The 19,493-nt window shown below is 45.8% G+C and overlaps 1 protein-coding gene across 2 annotated transcripts in view; it reads right to left on the bottom strand.

Moving 5' to 3' along the window:
• Window positions 1-19,493, bottom strand: part of ELK3 (ETS transcription factor ELK3) — a 76,231-nt gene that overhangs the window by 41,123 nt on the left and 15,615 nt on the right. For both annotated transcript variants that reach the window (XM_032298589.1, XM_032298587.1), the window contains exon 2: window positions 2,541-2,749. In XM_032298589.1, the coding sequence (XP_032154480.1) occupies window positions 2,541-2,747 (207 nt within the window). In that variant the 5' untranslated portion in view covers window positions 2,748-2,749. The remainder of the gene's footprint in view (window positions 1-2,540; window positions 2,750-19,493) is intronic.

Raw genomic sequence — 19,493 nt, 5'->3', positions numbered from 1 at the left:
GACAGGTGTGTATATGTATACTTGTGTGTGTGTGCATGTGGACAGGTTTATCTGTGGAAGAAAAGACATGGAACAATTTCTTCTGGTGGCCAAAGTCTACATAACACAACAGGACAGGAGGATGCTCCCACCCTCACTGCCAGCTCCAGCTCAATTCTTGGGGCTGCTCAAAGGTCATGTGGCCAGCCCCCATGCTCTGCCTGGCAAAAGAGAAAGGGGCAGTGTTCGTAGGCAGGCCACACCAGCCACCTGGACTCCTGACCTTGGGCTCCACCTGATGCATAGCATTTGCTGGGATTTTTCAGTACTGAAGTTGTTTCTTTCCACCCTTTTTTTTTTCTTTTTAAGAGACAGGATCTACCTCTGTTGCCCAAGCTGGAGTGTAGTGGTGCAATTATAGCTCACTCTAGCTTCAAACTCCCAGGCTCAAATGATCCTTGCACCTCAGCCTCCCAAGTAGCTGGGACTACAGGCATGCACTTCCATACCCAGCTAATTTTTAATTTTTTGTTGAGACAGGGTCTCACCATGCTGCCCAGGCTGGTCTCAGACTCCTGGGCTCAAGTGATCTTCCTGCCTCAGCCTCCCAAAGTGTTGGGATTAGGTGTGAGGTACCACGCCCAGCCTGATCTCTTGGTAACAAACAAAATTTCTTAGGTTGTAATATCCTTTGGACAGCCTGACTGCCTACCTGGAACTCAAGACATTCAGAGGCAAAGGAAACGAATGGCCCAGAAGACAGGGCATGTGTGTGCCTTTTAGCTGGGAATCTGGGCAGACCAGCTAGGTTCAAATCCAGGCTCTGCCACTCACTGGCGGCGTGAGCCTGGACAGGTTTCTCGTCCAAGCCTCCACATTCTCACGTGTATGCGGAGGATAATGCCAGCAGCACCTGTCTATGGGGCTGCTGTAAAGTTTAAAGGAGACAAAGGATGAAGTGCTCAGCACAGGTCTTAGCCATCTAACAAAGTGCCCGCACATACTTGTTGACTGAAGGCTATGAAACTGCTCTCTCGAGATTTAAACAACTGTCTAAGGGAGATAAGATATAGTCTAAACAGGAATGGCTTTGCTAATTTTGTGAGCAGTCATTTCCAGCGCAGAGATCACTTCGTGCTAAAGAGACACAACCCTTAAGCCTCCAGGCCCAGACCAGGGAAGAGACCAGTGGAGTCCCAGAGGCTTCTTTTCTTTGATACCTTGATTTAAAACAATGAAAATGCTTTTTGACTTTGAAAGCCCAGCTTTTAGGCACTCTGCCAGCAGGCAACGAGAGTGTTTTCCTTCAGTGCCCCCCCACCCCCCTTCCCACTGCAGAACTGAGAACCTGGGGAAACACGCAGAACAATAAGCCATCTGAGACGCTTTCAGACAGTGCAATTTGCAGGAAGTGCTTTTACATCTTCGTAGGACTCGGCAGTAAGTCAGGATTAATTAATCGCTACATTAAAGGAGAGCACCTTTGGCATTTCAATGACATAATCACGTGCAATTACGATCATATAAAGGAACACTTTATAATTAATGATGTCTCTACTTCCTGAAATGTATAATCCTTATGTCTTAAATTCCAAAGAGGTTGGCAGACGGCAGGCCCTAAATACAGATCAGGAACTAATATTTAAATCAGTTTTTCATTTACTTTTTAATGTGAACAATAAAACCAGAATAAAAGCTTGCCATTATCACGGCTCTATGTCTTTATATCTTGGAGGCTAAATATTCAGCAACAACAGATTCAAACAGAAATGGCCAATAATTACAGGCCTGAAATGCTTCTCCTAAATAGCAATAATTTTGCCCTAGCAAACACATTAAAACTGCTTTTCCAGAAATGCATTAAAACTCATTCGAATCGTCCTGGTTTTGGCAACCACGCTATGTTATCACTTAACAAAGCACTCTGCCTCATCTCCGCGACTTCACAATGAAAACGGTTTTTTCTTCCAATTAGGGAAGTGTCCCATAAAGTTGCAAGCACCACGTACCAAGCAGTGTTCTAAGAACTTAACACGTAATGGCTCAGCTGGCCGTCACGACAATCCTGAGACAGGATTCCTATTCCTATCATTATTCCTATGCTGATTCCGGTTTTAGAAAGGAGGATACTGAGGCACTGCATAGTTAAAAAATAATTTGCTGAAGCTACCACCTCCCAGGAAAGGTCCCTTTAATTGAAGCACAAATCAGAGAGGATAAACAGACTTTCCAGATTTTAACATGCATTCTGTCATCAAGTGACTCAACATAAGGAAAGCCCCAGAACCCCCCTGCATCTCATGTCTATTGTTAGCAAAGCTCTTTGGCAAACTCGTACAAAAATGCAGAAGAAACAAAATGTGACCCTCAGGAATACCCAAAAGGCTTCCGGGGGTGGGAATCCCTACAGCATAGCTTTTCTCCAAAAAGAAGGCATGCATTGCCTCTATTTTATTTTCCAATTTGATTCACAGCACGCTATTATCTTCTTTTATCAATGAACCATGCAGAGGGGATTCCACTCCCTCCCCAAGAGGTCTCATGCAAGGTCAAGGGTTTACCTTGTCATAATAGTATCGCAGGGCTCTGCTCAGCTTATCATAGTTCATATTTGTTTTGTTTTTTCGGAGTCCCCACAGCTTGGCCACTTCTTCAGCTTTGAGGAGCTTGAATTCACCATCGTTGGAGGTCCAGCAGATCAAATGCTCATGTTTCTGATCCAGCAGCAACTGCAACAGGAACTGCCACAGCGTGATTGCACTCTCCATACCTGGGGGAGAGGAGGCCAGGTCAGAGCTGGGGGTCACGAGGCCGAGCGAACTTGCTGGGAAAGGGGGCTTCAGAACGGGCAACTCAGCTGTCCCCTCCTTCCCCCCGTGAACCTAATAAAAAGTAGCTTTCACGTCCATCTCTATGGGTCACTCTGAACTGGGAGCTTCCTGGCTGCATTTCTGTAGGAGGCCACAATTCAGAAATACAGGGAGGCCCTGTGGTCCTCTATTCACCACATATGTCTGCTCGAGTGACAGCGAAGCATCGGGAATAATGTGGAACAACCATTAATGACATGACCACCTGCAAAACAGGTCCCCATTCAAACCATTCCCCACTTAACACAAGTGACTATTCTAGCCCATCCTATCAATGTCTCTTTGGGTCCGTGATATAGTTTGGATGCATGTCCCTGCCCAAATCTCATGTTGAATTGTAATCCCCAACGTTGGAGGTGGGGCCTGGTGGGAAGTGACTGGGTCATAAGGGTGGATCTCTCATGAATGGTTTGGCACCATCCCCCTTGGTACCACACCTGAGTCAGTGACCGAGTTCTCATGAGATCTGGTCATTTAACAAGTGTGTGGCACCTCACCCCTCGTTCTCTTGCTCCTGCTCGGGCCATGTGACACGCCTTCTCCCCCTCTGCCTTCTGCCATGATTGTAGGTTTCCTGAGGCCTCCCCAGAAACCCAGCAGATGCCAGCATCATGCTTCCTGTGCAGCTTGCAGAACTGTGAGCCAATTAAACCACTTTTCTTCATAAATTATACAGTCTTGGGTATTTCCCTATAGCAATGTGAGAAAGAACTAATACAGTCAGTCTCTAACTAAAATGCTGGACCCCGTGCTAAGTACACTCATACAGGTCACTGGAATATCACTCCCGTGGCTGTGATATATGTCTAAATGTAACTGCCTTTCCTACTACGTGATGAGCTTCATGAGGGAGGGGCTTTGCTGGATTACTTTGTTATTGCTGGCACGCTGATAACCTGCACAATGCTCAAAGCTGCCCAGTCTGTGGATCCTTGTGAAACTGAACAATCACTGCCAATTACAGAGACCTTCCCTTTCCTGGCACTCATTAGGCTGCAGGTCAAAGCCCACCATCACATGCACACAGATGGGAAAAGCAATTTTTCCCACCAAGACAAAAACCTATAAAATGTTATCCTTTCCTTTGACTCTGGTGAGAACTTTTAAAATGCTATTCCTTCTGCGTAAAATGCTGTTCCCTAGCTTTGGAGCCTGGTGAACTCCTTCTCATCCATCGTGACCCAGCTCAAACAGGACCTTCTCAAGGAAATTTTTCCCCACTCCTGGCAGTTTCTCAATTTCAGGCATTTGAGGACTTTTATGGCAATGGGTATTGATTCTAAGCAGTAATAATAATAATCCATTTGTTTTATCAGTATTCATTACATTTTTTTAAAAAAGGCAGTTAGACTGGCCTCAAAAGCTTTTGCCACAGGCCAAATGTTGTGAGTGGCCACAGAGAGCCTGGGATCATCCCCTTGGACGGGAAGGAGACATGGAAGTCCTGGGGCGGAGTAGGGGGTGGGGGGAGCAGGAAGAGAACCTGGAGCGATAGCAACCCAGGGGGCAGTGAAAAAGACGTGCAGCTCTGGGAGACCCAAAAGTCAGAATAATTGTCTTGGGGAGGGTTATTTGTACCAATATTGTCAACCCCACAACTCCTCCCAATTAAAGAAAAGTAGACTAGGAGTGCTCTGCAATTACCCATAGGGCTTTTTTTTTTTTTTTGAGACGCAGTCTCGCTCTGTCACCCAGGCTGGAGTGCAGTGGCGTGATCTCGACTCACTGCAACCTCTGCCTCCTGGGTGCAAGTGATTCTTCTGTCTCAGCCTCTTGAGTAGCTGGGATTATAACACACAAGCGCACCCAGCTGATTTTTGTAGTTTATTAGAGGTGGGGTTTCACCATTTGGCCAGGCCGGTCTCAAACTCCTGACCTCAGGTGATCCGCCCACCTCAGCCTCCCAAAGTGCTGGGGTTAAAGGCATGAGCCACTGTGCCCAGCCCCCCACAGAGCATTTTATTTAGGGCTCTTTAAAGGGGATATTCTTTTTTTTTTTTTGAGATGGAGTTTCACTTTTGTTACCCAGGCTGGAGTGCAATGGCGCAATCTTGGCTCACCGCAACCTCCACCTCCTGGGTTCAAGCAATTCTCCTTCCTCAGCCTCCCTAGTAGCTGGGACTACAGGCATGCGCCACCATGCCCAGCTAATTTTCTGTATTTTTAGTAGAGATGGGGTTTCACCATGTTGACCAAGATGGTCTTGATCTCTTGACCTCATGATCCACCCGCCCTGGCCTCCCAAAGTGCTGGGATTATAGGCGTGAGCCACCGCGCCCGGCCTAAAGAGGATATTCTTTACAGAAATCACTATTAACCACAATGGTCTGTAAGACAGTCACTATCATTTCATCACTGAGTCAAAACCACCTTTGTATCTCCGGAGTCTTGCAAGTCCCCGTTTTGGTGGGATGCATGGCAGCTGACGGGTCCCAACTCCTCAGAGGACCACCCTTCTGAGGACTTGGATATGAGCCACAACTTTCTTCTCTTCACTGGCACTACAAACGGCTACCAGTTGCTGCAAATTCTTGAGATGTTTTTGGCCACACACTTGAGACAGTCAGCTTGAATGTATCTCTGAAACTTTAAGTGCCTGCTCAGGTAATCTGCTGCTGAGGGCAGAAGGCTGCCAGTGGGTTTGGGGGTCAGCAGGGAAGGGGCTGCTGGGCTCTGCTCACATGCCAGTAGGGAAGTGGTCAGCCCCCGCCACCCTCCACCTTGAACTGACACCACGTTCCACATGGGACAGGAGGGAGGCAGAAACATCTATCCGTGTACTGTACACTTAGCATTCCACCTGCCTGGCCTCCTCGCAGCTTCCTGTGCATACAGAATAACTTTTCATTTCGATCCAATCCCGTGTGTCAGAGACCATGTTCTGGGCGTGACTTAGGAGAACCCATATGGCTGACCTGTTAAATGTTCTCCGTTCTCAACTCCCCTCTCCTTAGGTGACTGTGTGGTATTGCACTGGGGTGGCTGTGGGAGGAGTGCTGACATTGGGGCTTAGCCATGTGACTGCACTTGGCCAGTACACTGATGATAGAAGTGACAGCATTCCAATTCCAAGCTGGGGTCTTGGGAAGCATAAGTTGGCACTTTTCCTACTGTGCTATAGCTGCTACCCCCCGGAACGAGACACGTGATGACCTGAACTCAACCCAAAGTCCGAAGCCAAGCACCACCCACCCATCGTCTGAAGCAGCATCCCAGTCACTGACTTCTGAGAAAAATTAATGCCGCTGTAAGCCAGTGATCTTGGGGCAACTGGTTCCACAGCACCACTGCAGCAAAAGTTGATTATTATAATACAAGATGTCTTTGTTTACAAAAAAAATTCTCCCTTTGCTGGGGGCGCCATTATCTTTACACTCTACAGCTTCTGTTCAAAATCATGAGGAAGGCGGGGTGTGGTGGCTCACGCCTGTAATCCCAGCACTTTGGGAAGCCAAGGCAGACAGATCACTTGAGGTCAGGAGTTCGAGACCAGCCTGGCCAACAGGGCAAAACCCCACATCTACTAAAAACACAAAAATTAGCGAGGCATGGTGGCACATGCCTGTAATCCCAGTTATGTGGGGGGCTGAGGCTTGAACCCAGGAGACGGAGGTTGTGGTAAGCCAAGATTGCGCCACTGCACTCCAGCCTAGGCAACAAGAGTGAAACTCTGTCTCAAAAAAAAAAAAAAAAAAAGAAAGAAAACAAAATCATGAAAAAGTATGCTACTAGGTGTGGGGGGACCAGCTGATCACATTTTTACTCAGAGGCCACATGTGGGCTACGTGGCGCCATGGGTGCTATGGCCATAGCCTCAGGCAAAGGTAGGAGAAAAAGAAAGAAAAGGAAGTGAAGAGCAGAAAGGAGAGGAGCAAATGGTGGGGATGGGGACCTGCTGCTTCAGGGCTTCCCGGATTTCTGGAATAAAGGAACTCGCCCAGAGAAGGCAAGGAGCTGTTCACTAGGAATCACAGAAATGCCCCCACTGCTCAACTAAGCTGCAGAGCTTAGGTGGCAGCTGCAGGCACGGGGATCGTCAGAGGATTATTCAGAGGGGTTGCTATGCGTAACCCTGCTCCAGCGGAGGTGACTAAGGGCTCCAGCCTCTCCTGTCTGAGGCATGCCCAGCCCCGCCCCAGGCTGAGGGCCTGGTTCTCCTCTTCTAGCGCTCTCTAGAGCCACTCCTTGACCCTGGTAGATCCCCCAGTTTCGATGACTGGGCAGTCACGTAAGCCTTCCCGGTGGAAATCCCAGCCAGACATTACTCAGAGCTGAGTCGCAAAACTAGCTCCCTACTCAGTGCTTATCGGCGCATCTACAAAGATCAGTCACTCCTGTCTCCGCTCAGCAGAAGTCATTCTGGGGTATGGTGGAGGCCCCAGGCTGCTCTGGAACCCACCATCCTTCTGACCAGCGCCATCTGCATGATGAAAATAGGAGGCTGTACGTGGGGAGGCTCAGGTAGAGGGACAGGCAGGCAGTGGGCCACCAGCTGCCCCAGTTCTCTCCATATTGTTTTCATTCTGCTCGATGTAGTCTAACTATGATGAAATCAAGTTTCAAAATTTACACAACTGTTTTCACATACAATCACACTACATTCACTGCGCCTCTGCCAGCTAGAACTTTTGCCCTCTGGGGTGTTGGAAAACAAACTTTCTACCACTGTGCTAGGAAGCACGCCCTTCCAATAACCGCTAACGCTGTAGATTTTTGTAAACTCGTCTATGTGAGTAGCTCTCTCACTAGAAAAAACATTTAAGCGATTTAAAAAAAAATTAATTCCTTGATACCCAGAATCCTTAATGAAGTCCAATATCTTAACAGGCAGGTACAATAAAGCCCATTTATCTGATGCTACTTTAAGGAATGTGGGTAATTCAGACAGCATGCTGTGGCTCCTAAACAGCTGATGAAAGTGGTGGTACTTGAGACTTATGGTTTGACAGATTATTTATGCACGCGGAGGTCTGCTCTAAGATAAAATCTTTCATCCGCCTAACTGAGCTGAGTTCCCCCAACTCTCAGCTTCAAATATGTAGAACACATGAAAGAAATGCTACAAATCTTTTTTTAAAATTCCTCTTATAAAACGCTTATCTTTCCCTCCTCAGACCCCTACTTTTTAATTTATTTTTTCTTTGTTTTGAAACTGAGTCTCACTCTGTTGCTAGGCTGGAGTGCAGTGGCATGATCTTGGCTCACCACAACCTCCGCCTCCTGGGTTCAAGCGATTCTCCTGCCTCAGCCTCCCAAGTAGCTGGGATTACAGGCACCCACCACCACACTCGGCTAATTTTTGTATTTTTAGTAGAGACGGGGTTTCACCATATTGGCCAGGCTGGTCTCAAATTTCTGACCTTGTGATCCACCCGCCTTGACCTCCCAAAGTGTTGGGATTACAGGCGTGAGCCACCATACCCGGACAGACTCCTGCTTTTTTAAGATTGGGGGGTACAGTGCATGTTCGTTACATGGATATATTGATTGCATAATGGTGGGGACTGGGCTTCAGTGTACCCGTCACCTAAATAGCGAACACTGCACCCAACAGGGAATCTTGCAGCCCTCACTCCCTCCCTCTCTCCCCACAGTGTCTATTATTCCCATCCTTATCAGCTGTTACTTTGAATGTACCAAATTTTATCACGTATTTTAATGCCATTCTTTTTGCAGAATCGAACTCTGTGTTTTCACACCAAGGCCGATCCCTCTGCTTTTAGAGGCATCGCTGCTCTTACAGGAAGAGGTGCCCCCTTCACATCTGATACCTTCTGGACTCCTCTGACCTCACCTCAACCCTGCAGCCTGCAGGGCCTTCCCATCTCTGGCTGAGAAGACCAATGGCCTCTCACCATTTCTACCAGCACTGGCCAGGACCACGGTCACAGCTGGCGGAGGCCCACCCCTCCCACTCCAGAGGGCAAAACCACCTGTTACTGGCCCCAACTCCTTTCCCTTTGTAACGCAGAGCTGTGGTCTGCCATAGCAGAGTGAAGTTAGATCACTTAGAGCAGCTTGTCAACTGTCAATCATATGCATGCCTCCTTTAAAGGAGCAGACGGAAATGTGGTATGTTCTCAGTGTTGACAAATGATTTTTTTTTGACACAGAGTGTTGCTTTGTCACCCAGGCTGGAGTGCAGTGATGCGATCTTGGCTCACTGCAAACTCTGCCTCCCGGGTTCAAGTGATTCTCCTGCCTCAGCCTCCTGAGTAGCTGGCATTACAGGTGCCTGCCACCATGCTAGGCTAATTTTTATATTTTAGTAGAGATGAAGTTTCATTTGTTGGCCAGGCTGGTCTCAAACTCCTGATCTCAGACAATCCACCTGCCTCGGCCTCTCAAAGTGCTGGAATTACAGGCATGAGCCACCACGCCTGGCCAACAAATGATTTCTTATTGTATTTTTTATTATATTTACTCAACTATAAGCAACAAAACTGGATATAAACTCAAGATCTGTAATTCTTACATAAAGATACAATGAAATTTAGAGACAAAATATATTTGTCCTTTACCCCATTCAAATTATCAATTTATTTTACAAACAATAGATATTTGGTAGAAGCACATCCACTTCTCACAAAAAAGTTATGGCAATGACTACTCTGCTGTAGGTTCTTCTGAATAAGATGTATTTATACACTTTCCCCTATAAAGACTCCATTTTTCAGGTCGGGCACAGTGGCTCATGCCTGTAATCTCAGCACTTTGGGAGGCCGAAGCAGGAGGATCACCTGAGGTTGGGAGATTGAGACCAGCCTGACCAACATGGAGAAACCCTGTCTCTACTAAAAATACAAAATTAGAGAGGCGTGGTGGTACAGGCCTGTAGTCCCAGCTACTCAGGAGGCTGGAGTAGGAGAATTGCCTGAACCCGGGAGGCGGAGGTTATGGTGAGCTGAGATTGCACCATTGCACTCCAGCCTGGGCGACAAGAGCAAAACTCTGTCTCAAAACAAAACAAAACAAAAAACGTTCATTTTCTCCCCACTTCATTTTTTTTTTGAGTGCCCATTTTATGCCAAGACATCATCTGAGTATTTGAGATACATCTGTAAACCAAACAAAAGGACAGACTTGGGTCCCTACAGAGCTCACATTTGCATGGGAGAAGACAGGCCGTCAGCAACACACACGTGGTGAATGAAATGACATAGGATGCTGGAAGATACCTGCTATGGGAAAAGGAAAGTGGAGCCAGCTAAAGAGATGAGGAGACCAGCTGGGTAGGGTGGTTCATGCCTGTAATCCCAGCATTTTAGGAGGCTAAGGCAGCGGATCATGAGGTCAGGAGTTTGAGACCAGCCTGACCAAGATGGTAAAACCCCATCTCTACTAAAAATACAAAAATTAGCCGGGAATGGTGGACTGCACCTGTAGTCCCAGCTACTTAGCATGCTGAGGAAGGAGAATCACTTGAACCCTGGAGGCGGAGGTTGCAGTGAGCCAAGATCATACTACTACATTCCAGCCTGGGCAACAAAGTGAGAGTCCATCTCAAAAAAAAAAAAAAAAAAAAAAAGGGAGAGAGAGGGAGACAGAGGCGTGCAGAGGCTATGGCGAAGTATTAAGGTGGCCACTGAAGGCCTCACTGAAGTAAGAGTGGAGGAAATCCTGTTGTTGTTTTTTTGAAACGGAGTCTTACTCTATCGCCAAGGCTGGAGTGCAGTGGCTCGATCTCAGCTCACTGCAACCTCCACCTCCCGAGTTCAAGTAATTCTCCTGCCTCAGCCTCCCGAGTAGCTGGGACCACAGGTGCACACCACCACCCCCAGTTAATTTTTTTGTGTTTTTATTGGAGATGGAGTTTCAGCATGTTGGCCAAGTTGGTCTTAAACTCCTGACCTAAGGTGATCCGCCCAGCTTGACCTCCCAAAGTGCTGGGATTACAGACGTGAGCCACTGCACCCAGTCCAGAAATTCCTTTGTTAAAAAATAATTTTCAAAAGAGGGTAAAATCATGGCTCACATACAGATACCAAAGTGAACACGTTAAAGATTTTATTTCACTCATAATTCAGTAGGGAACCAGGCAGACGTTATAATGAGTTCAAAAAAGAATCTGAATAATGGAGGCATTTATAGTTAAAGAATATTGAAATAAATGCATAAAAATGGAGACAAAACCAGGGGTGGGAGTCAGTGGCACTCTAATAAGATAGAATTTGCCTGCCTATATACGAGAATTATTTCACAATCAGTTACCTATAGTCAACAAGGTTGTAGAATAATTAGAATTACATCATCTGGAGAGGGTCTTCTCTAGAGTCAAGGATGCAGGGCTGGGTGCAGTGGCTCATGCCTGTAATCCCAGCACTTTGGGAGGCCAAGGTGGGCAGATGACGAGGTCAAGAGATTGAGACCACCCTGGCCAACATGGTGAAATCCCATCTCTACTAAAAATACAAAAATTAGCCAAGCGTGGTGTCACGTTTCTGTAATCCCAGCTACTCAGGAGGCTGAGGCAGGAGAATCGCTTGAACTGGGAGGCAGAGGCTGCAGTGAGCCAAGATCACGCCACTCCAGCCTGGCCAACAGAGCGAGACTCCATCCCCCCCCCCCCAAAAAAAAAAAAAAGAAAGAAAGAAAAACAAAAAAAGAATGCAGTTTTTCACTGAAGCATAATTCTTTTCTTTTCGACTAGGTCTCACTCGGTTACCCAGGCTGGAGTGCAGTGGCATGATCTTGGTTCACTGCAGCCTCAACCTCCTGGGCTCAAGCCATCCTCCATCTCTACCTCCCAAGTAGCTAGGACTACAGGTATGCACCACTACACCCTGCTAATTTTTAAATTTTTTTGTAGAGACTGTCTCACTATGTTGTTCAGGAGTCTCTGACTCCTGGCCTGAAGCGACCCTCATGCCTCGACCTCTCAAAGTGCTGGGATTACAGGTGTGAGCCATCACACTGGTTGCCTATTTTCTACAACTCAAAGCAGGTGCTAGTGAAGCACTTTCGTCGATTGGGAAGGTAAGCACAAATTCCAGAGCCTGACTCTCTGGGTTCAACAGCAAAGACCTGTCCTGTCTGGCTGTGGGACTTCAGGGAAGTTACTTAGCCTTTCTGTGCCTCAGTATCCTTAGAGGCAAAATGGGACGGATATGATAAAAAGAGATACTTATAGAGTTGTTGTAAGAATGACAGAAGTTACTAGTAATGCACTTAAACTACACCTGGGCAGAGAAAGTGCTCCTCACAGAGCTCGTGGAGTCACGTGGCCTTCACCAGGCAGGAAAGCATCGTGTAGGGCTCTTTGTTCATTACAGGAGTTTGAGGCCACCCTGACCAAGATGGTAAAACCCCCTCTCTACTAAAAATACAAAAAAAAATGAGCCAGGAATGGTGGCCTGCAGCTGTAGTCCCAGCTAGGTAGCAGGCTGAGGCAGGAGAATCACTTGAACCCTGGAGGCAGAGGTTGCAGTGAGCCGAGATCATACCACTGCACTCCAGCCTGGGCAACAGAGTAAGACTCCATCTTAAAAAAAAAAAAAATTGGGAGACCATTCATTCAGTGCCACACAGGCACTGAAATCCAGGGACACTCTTCAGCCACATAGTGACTGCGGTTTATAAGGTGACTTAAGAGTATGCTTCTGTTTTGTCGTCTATCACCAAATATGAAAGCACAAAAAAATCCTAAATGTTTGCAGAAAACTCAGATCCAGGAGCACAGATTCTGTGGCTCCAGTTTAAGAAACAAGTTTAAATGCTGAGCTGAGGCCTCCAAGCTATGTGACCTCAGCAAAAATGGGCCTTGTGGCTCTCACCTTCCCTGGAGCACATTCTGCTCCCATCTATGTGGTTTCTCTGGAGTGGGTAGGGGAGTTAAGTACGTAAGAGCTGTTGGGTCAGAGATGGAAAAAAGAGAAATGTTCTAAATGACAAGCCAAGGGACGACAATGAAAACGGTGCTCATGACCGCTGCAGACAGAGCCCACAGCAGGGCATTCACAGGCTGCTGAGGGCAAAAGACACCGGGTAGAGAGGCGTGGAGGGGCCGAGAGGAAAGCCCTTGACCTCTGGCACAGACAGGGAGGGACATTTTTGCAGACTCTGGGTGATTATTTTCTGCCCTTATTCTGTTTTCAGCTCTTTTGCATTTAAAAAATGCAGTTATAAAAATAGTTTTGAGGCCAGCCGTGGTAGCTCACGCCTGTAATCCCAGCACTTTGGGAGGCCGAGGTGGGTGAATTGCTTGAACCCAGGAATTCAAGACCAGCCTGGGCAAGAGTGAGACCCTGTCTCTACAAAAAATACAAAAATTAGCTGTGTGTGGTGGTACGCGCCTGTCCACCCAGCTACTCGAGGCTGAAGTGAGAGGATAGCTTCTGCCTGGGAAGTAGAGCTATAATTTTGCCACTGCACTCCAGCCTGGGTGACACGGTGAGACCCTGCACTTTAAAAAATAAAAAAAGTTTTAAGTCCCTCTTCAGTCTTTCCAATGTTTTGATTCATGCTTTAATATGACAAAGTCTGAAAGAGAAAGACGCTATTGACAGAAATATTGATCCTTCTCATTATACTGTGCTCGCTTCCGCCTACGTGACAGCTGTCAGGTCACATGACAAGATCCCAGCTTCAGGTGTTCCAGCTCCTTCTGCCTCTGTCCCCCAGAGGCTACCAGCCTCTTCTAGGAGGCTGACCTCCTTCCTGTTGGCCACAAGGTGGCGCCAGACGTCTTAATGTGAGTATGGGCCGCACAGACTCCTTATGCAAAGTGTGAGGTTTTTGTCTCCATTCTTAGAAGTCGAAATGCCCACTTATTTGTTCTTCTTTCTATTGATGGCAACCTAGCACTTCCCTTTGCTTGTTCCTGGTTTCATTTTTAGTAAGGTGGGAGTTGAGAAGGTAGAATTAGCTTTGATTTTCTTAAGCTTCTATATGGCAGAAACTAAGGAAATGAACCAACTTAAAAAAAAAAAAAAAAGCAGTGAGAGAAAGCCCCTGAAAAAGAGAAAAACTTCTGGGTAAGGAATAAACAAAGCAGGTGTTCATGAGCTGTGCATGTCTTTTTCTGTTGTTTGTTAAAATCTGCATGGTTAGAGACATGAAGATGGATGAACACTTCTCACTGAAAATTCTGGTGAGTTCAACTCCTTTGCCAGATCCACATACACTTCCATGTCATGATGTTATCATTGTCTAAGACAAAGGGTAGAAGACAGTTCATTATAAAAAATGAACCCTGGACTTCAAAGAATTGGAAGACAACATTTTATATGATGAAGGATCTGCAGTAACTCAGTACAGAGTAGGTGTAAGGTATTAAGTAAATAAGGATAATATCTGGGTTTAAAAAAAAAAAAGACCAGGCATGGTGGCTCACATCTGTAATCCCAGCACTTTGGGAGGCCGAGTGGGTGGATCACAAGGTCAGGAGTTCGAGACCACCTTGACCAACGTGGTAAAACCCTGTCTCTATTAAAAATACAAAAATTAGCCGGATGTAGTGGCACACGCCTGTAATCCAAGCTACTCAGGAGGCTGAGGCAGGAGAATCGCTTGAACCTGGGAGGCAGAGGTTACAGTGAGCCAAGATCCAGCCACTGCACTCCAACCTGGGTAAGAGAACAAGATTTCGTCTCAAAAAAAAAAGCAAAACAACTTATACAAGTTCTGAAGTCTTTATTATTTTCAAAGAACATTTATTTTAATCATTATCACTGTGTATAAAAAATGCATGAGGCCAACTTCTTGTCTCCCAAATTTTCATTTTCCATCGTGGGAAAGAGAAAGATTGCTAGGCACGATGGCTCATACCTGTAACCCCAGCACTTTGGGAGACTGAAGCAGGAGGATAGTTTGAGCCTAGGAGTTCAAGGCCAGCCTGGGCAACACGGTGAGACCCCCATCTCTACAAAAAATACAAAAATTATCTGGGTGTGGTGGCACACACCTGTAGTCCCAGCTACCTGAAGGGCTGAGGCAGAAGGATCACTTAAGCCCAGGAGGCTGAGGCTACAGTGAGCCGTGATCGCACCATTGCACTCCAGCCTGGGCAACAGAGCATGAACCTATCTCTGAAAAAAAAAAAGTGAGAGAGATTTTTCAGAGGAAATCACTTACAACCACTGAAATAACAACATATGCAATTTACTGTGTATATGAACCACCCCTCTTTCCTTCTGAAACTATGTTGTCGCTGGCTAAATTAGAAGTAACTCAATTGGTTTGTCAGTGACTTTTATACAGATGAATTTTCTCTGGAAAAGTAAATGATGGCTTCATTAACTCTGGCTGAGAAAATGTCTCAGAACCATTCTTCTTCCTCCTGCTTACTTCACCGCACCCTACCCTACCACCATACAACCCAGCCTATGTTATACTACATTTTCAGAGTGGGCCACATTAAGCCGGGAAAGGGCCTATTTCCATCGGACACTGTCTCACGTGGGTACCCCTTGATCCCTAACTTGACAACATTCTAAAACTTAAGATTCCTGGTACAGAGTTTGTTCTTTCCGGGCTTAGAGAAGAACAAGCGGTCGATCTGCAGAGCAAAGAAATAACTGATTGTCCCAGAAAGACACCCTATTTCTCTGTACCACAAAGCAGCAAGGCAATTTAAATGAGATGGTATATGGGAAAAGCTTGGCACAGCACTAAAGCCTTTTATATATGTATTTTTTTTTTTTTTGAGACAAGAGTTTAGCTTTGTCATCCAGGCTGGAGTGCAGTGGCGTGATCTCAGCACACTGCAAATTCCACCTCCCGGGTTCAAGCAATTCTCCTGCCTCAGCCTCCCAGGTAGGTGGGATTATAGGAATGTGCCACGACTCCTGGCTAATTTTATATTTTGAGTAGAGACGGGGCTTGAACTCCTGACCTCAGGTGATCTGCCTGCCTCAGCATCCCAAAGTGCTGGGATTACAGGTGTGAGCCATTGCGCCCAGCAAGGCTTATGTATGTTTTAAGTCTTCAACAAGGTTTCTCTGCCCCCTTCATATATGCCTTACATGAAACACAACACAACTATGTGTTTTTAGCCATCATTTCACTTGCATCACCCAGCACTTCCAACGCAGCCCCTGACAAACAATAGGTACTCAATATAAAGGTGTGCCATGAATCAGTTTCTTTGGATCTCAATTTCTTTAAGATGGGGATTGTACTATCTGACTCTGCAGACTCTTCCAAAATGAGCTAAAGAGCCTAGACAAAATAATTTTATTTTGCTTCCCCCTCCTCCCCCGCCCCCAGGAGAAAGATGAACTCCCTCCCTTCTCCCTGTCCTCATTGTCTGGGTCCCGTATCCACAGAGTGTGCACTATGTAGTCTTCAACACACACAGGTCTTCGTTTAATCTCTTCTTGGAAAACATCAGACAAAAATTTTATTGGGTGGTTAAAGGAATTTAAGCCTCCTAGATCAAAGCAGCCAACTGGTCACCTGGCCTCCCCAAATTGAGGCTGTCGTTCATTACAGCTGCTTGGTTAATCACATCTACCTTCCCGCCTCCGCGCCGTATCAACAGGCCCAGGAAACAGATTTAGAAGTCCTGGGAGCTTCAGGGAGTCTTTCCAGGTAACCCTAAAATAGCAGACCATGTCTTGAAAGATGAGTGGGACTATAAAAACCAGAGGTTCCTACAACCTGGGACAGTCCCCAGCCTCCCTTAGAGTCTCACACGGAAGGACAGGCTCTGCTGACAATGCTTTTTCTTTCAACAGATGGGCTGTTCCTTCCCAGACATTTCTGGACTAAAACCTGAACATTCACTTTCTTTGCCATTGTTTTTATTGCCTGTGTTGTTTGCATTCTCTTAATTCTGGCTTGAGGCACGACCCACAGTTCTCATACTTGGTAACATTCGGCTTCCTCTTCTACAGGTTGCAGGCAGGAAGCTGGAAAATGGGCCACAGGAAACCTGGCCTCCTACATCTGTCCCACTTTGCCACCGCAGCTCTGGTTTCATTTTGTCCTGTGTGTTAGCTCTGTGTTAACCTCCAGCACTGCAGCCCAACTCTGCCTTCTGAGCCAACCCTGACGCTCTGATCACCCAAGAAAACTCAGAATTTTTGTTCCTCCCGAAGTAATTAACCCTGTGAATTCAACACGGAAAAAACACTACGCAGATTCTCCTCAACATTAGTCATTTCGATCAGAATAGTGTGGAACCAGAAAAATGATTCATTAGATGTAATAAAGCTACTAATAAATGCGCAACAAAAATGAAAGACTGTTTCATAACACTGGACACAGCAAAAGATTTTATGTTTTATTTCCTTGATTAAGGTCCATGGAAATGCAAAAGTTATTTTAGGTAAATATGATTACTAGTGGTCCAAGGCTGCCTGATGAATTTTCACTTGCTAGGCTTTGATACGTAACGTACAAAAATAAGCTATAATCATATTTCATGATAAATATCAGATTGTGATATATTTCAAATTGTTTCCTAATAATATCACAAATATTAGGCTGAACTATAAAAAAATTGTTTTTATGGATCCAAACTAGTGAAATACCAGCAATCTCAGATGTTCTTTTTATTTTATTTTGTAGAGATAGGGTTTCACCATGTTGGTCAGGCTGGTCTCGAGCTCCTGACCTCAGGTGATCCACCTGCCCCGACCTCCCAAAGTGCTAGGATTACAGGCGCAAGCCACTGCACCCAGCCCAATCTCATATATTCAACCTAAAACATATTCACATACATAAAACTGATACACACACACACACACACAATCACATCTCCAGGGCAGTTTTCTCTTCGCATATTTGGTCCATGGACCTTTTTGAGAATCTAAAATTTTCTAGGAAAAAGATTTATTTACACAAAATACACATAATTTCACTAGGGTTTATAAAACTGTAGAAATAACTTAAAAATTTCAAATTAAGAGCACTGTTCTAAGAAAATGTTAGCTATTAATATATCCTCCACCACCAGCAATACTGAGTTCCCATGGAATTCTCAAGACAAGGGCTCATACCTAAAGAAATCCATTACTTCATTAAATAGGAGCTTTTCTTTTTAATGCAATTAAATTTGATGACCACTTATTATGTACCAGACATTGTGCTGAGTGCTTTATATATGCTGTCTAAATTTAACACTCTCAGTTGGCTATGCCCATAAGGAACTACGACTCTGAAAGGTAAAATAAGACGCTTATGGTCATATCGATCAAATGGGCCAAGAGAGCCTCATATTCAGGGGCATCTGGCCTCAACGGCCAGGTTCTTAATCACTGCACAGATGCCTCCAGAAGAGGCTTCATTTCTCATACACACTTCACTGCTGCTAAGAGAAAAGTCTCACTGTAATTCGTGGGAAATACTTTCCCACTAGCAATTAAATCAGGACACTTCCTTGTTCATTTCTGGTGTTGCCTGATCTGCGTCTCCAGCTGTTCCAGTTTGGTTCTGTTTCAGGAATCTTTGAACCTACCCCATCCATCATTTTGTTAACCAATGCCCTCCTTTCAAAGATCTGTATCATGGTTTAGATAGGTTTCAGGTTCATCCAACACGAAATAAGCAAGGGTGGCTCTCGATACAAGCAGGACGTGAGAAGCTGCATGTTCTGAAAGTCGGTGCCTCCTGGACCTCCCACGGGGCGTGTGTGTGTGCAGGACAGTGGAACAGGATGAAAGTCAGAGGAAACGTAAGTGAGCTAGCCTGGCCCGAGAGGGGCCCAAAACACACATGCACCTCACATCACAAAACAAATCATGAGAAGCACCTGAAGTATGAATAGGAACAGGTTGGAATCCCACTGAAACCGTGCATGACACTACCTGGCAAGGTCCCTAGCACCCAGCAGGGCCTCCAACACTTTCCTTTAAAAAGAAACACCTCTAGGAAAGTGCCGTTTCAGGTTCTAAGAAAGTAGTGTCTAGGATTTCATGGAGGACCACACATGTCCTGAAAAACACACGCCGAAGTCAAAAAAACTTTCTCCAATCTGGCCAGCTGTTCGTCAGTTGGAGCTTTAAATGAATGAGCTCCCTAATCCCCAGTGGGCATCCGGCCCTCAGCCCCCATAATACTTTTGATTCTTATGTTTCAGAGGTCTTTGCTTGAATGGAAAATCTTTTACCCAAATTTTTATACCACTAATATCAATACAATTCAATCCCACATAAAAGAGAAAAAAGTTGGAAGTCAAGAGGTACAAATTCTCATTGCAGCCAAGACCTTAAAGAGTTGTGTGATCGCAGCTGGGCCCGGTGGCTCACACCTGTAATCCCAGCACTTTGGGAGGCTGAGGTGGGCAAATCCCAAGGTCAGGAGATCGAGACCATCCTGGCCAACATGGTGAAACCCTGTCTTTACTAAAACTACAAAAATTAGCTGGGCATGGTGATGTGTGGCTGTAATCCCAGCTACTCAGGAGGCTGAGGCAGGAGAATCTCTTGAACCAGGGAGTCAGAAGTTGTAGTAAGCTGAGATCGCGCCACTGCACTCCAGCCTGGTGACACAGCGAGACTCCATCTCAAAGAAAAGAAGAAAGAGAGTTGTATAATCGTATGTGCCTTGGACAAAGGTAGGTTACAAAAAAAAAAAAAAGAAAAAGAAAAAAGGGTCAATGTGAGCTATGGCAGGGATGTTAACTTCTCTATTCCAACCTTCTCCTCTGTTGAACAGGTAAAGCCAGTCTTCTCTCCTTTAGGTGTTATCATACTAAAAGAC

The sequence above is a fragment of the Sapajus apella genome, unplaced genomic scaffold (assembly GCF_009761245.1).
Source record: "Sapajus apella isolate SASKATOON/1434 unplaced genomic scaffold, GSC_monkey_1.0 scaffold2, whole genome shotgun sequence".
Lineage (NCBI taxonomy): Eukaryota > Metazoa > Chordata > Mammalia > Primates > Cebidae > Sapajus > Sapajus apella.
The sequence above is the reverse complement of the archived record's forward strand: the minus strand, read 5'-3'. Positions and strand labels throughout refer to the sequence as shown.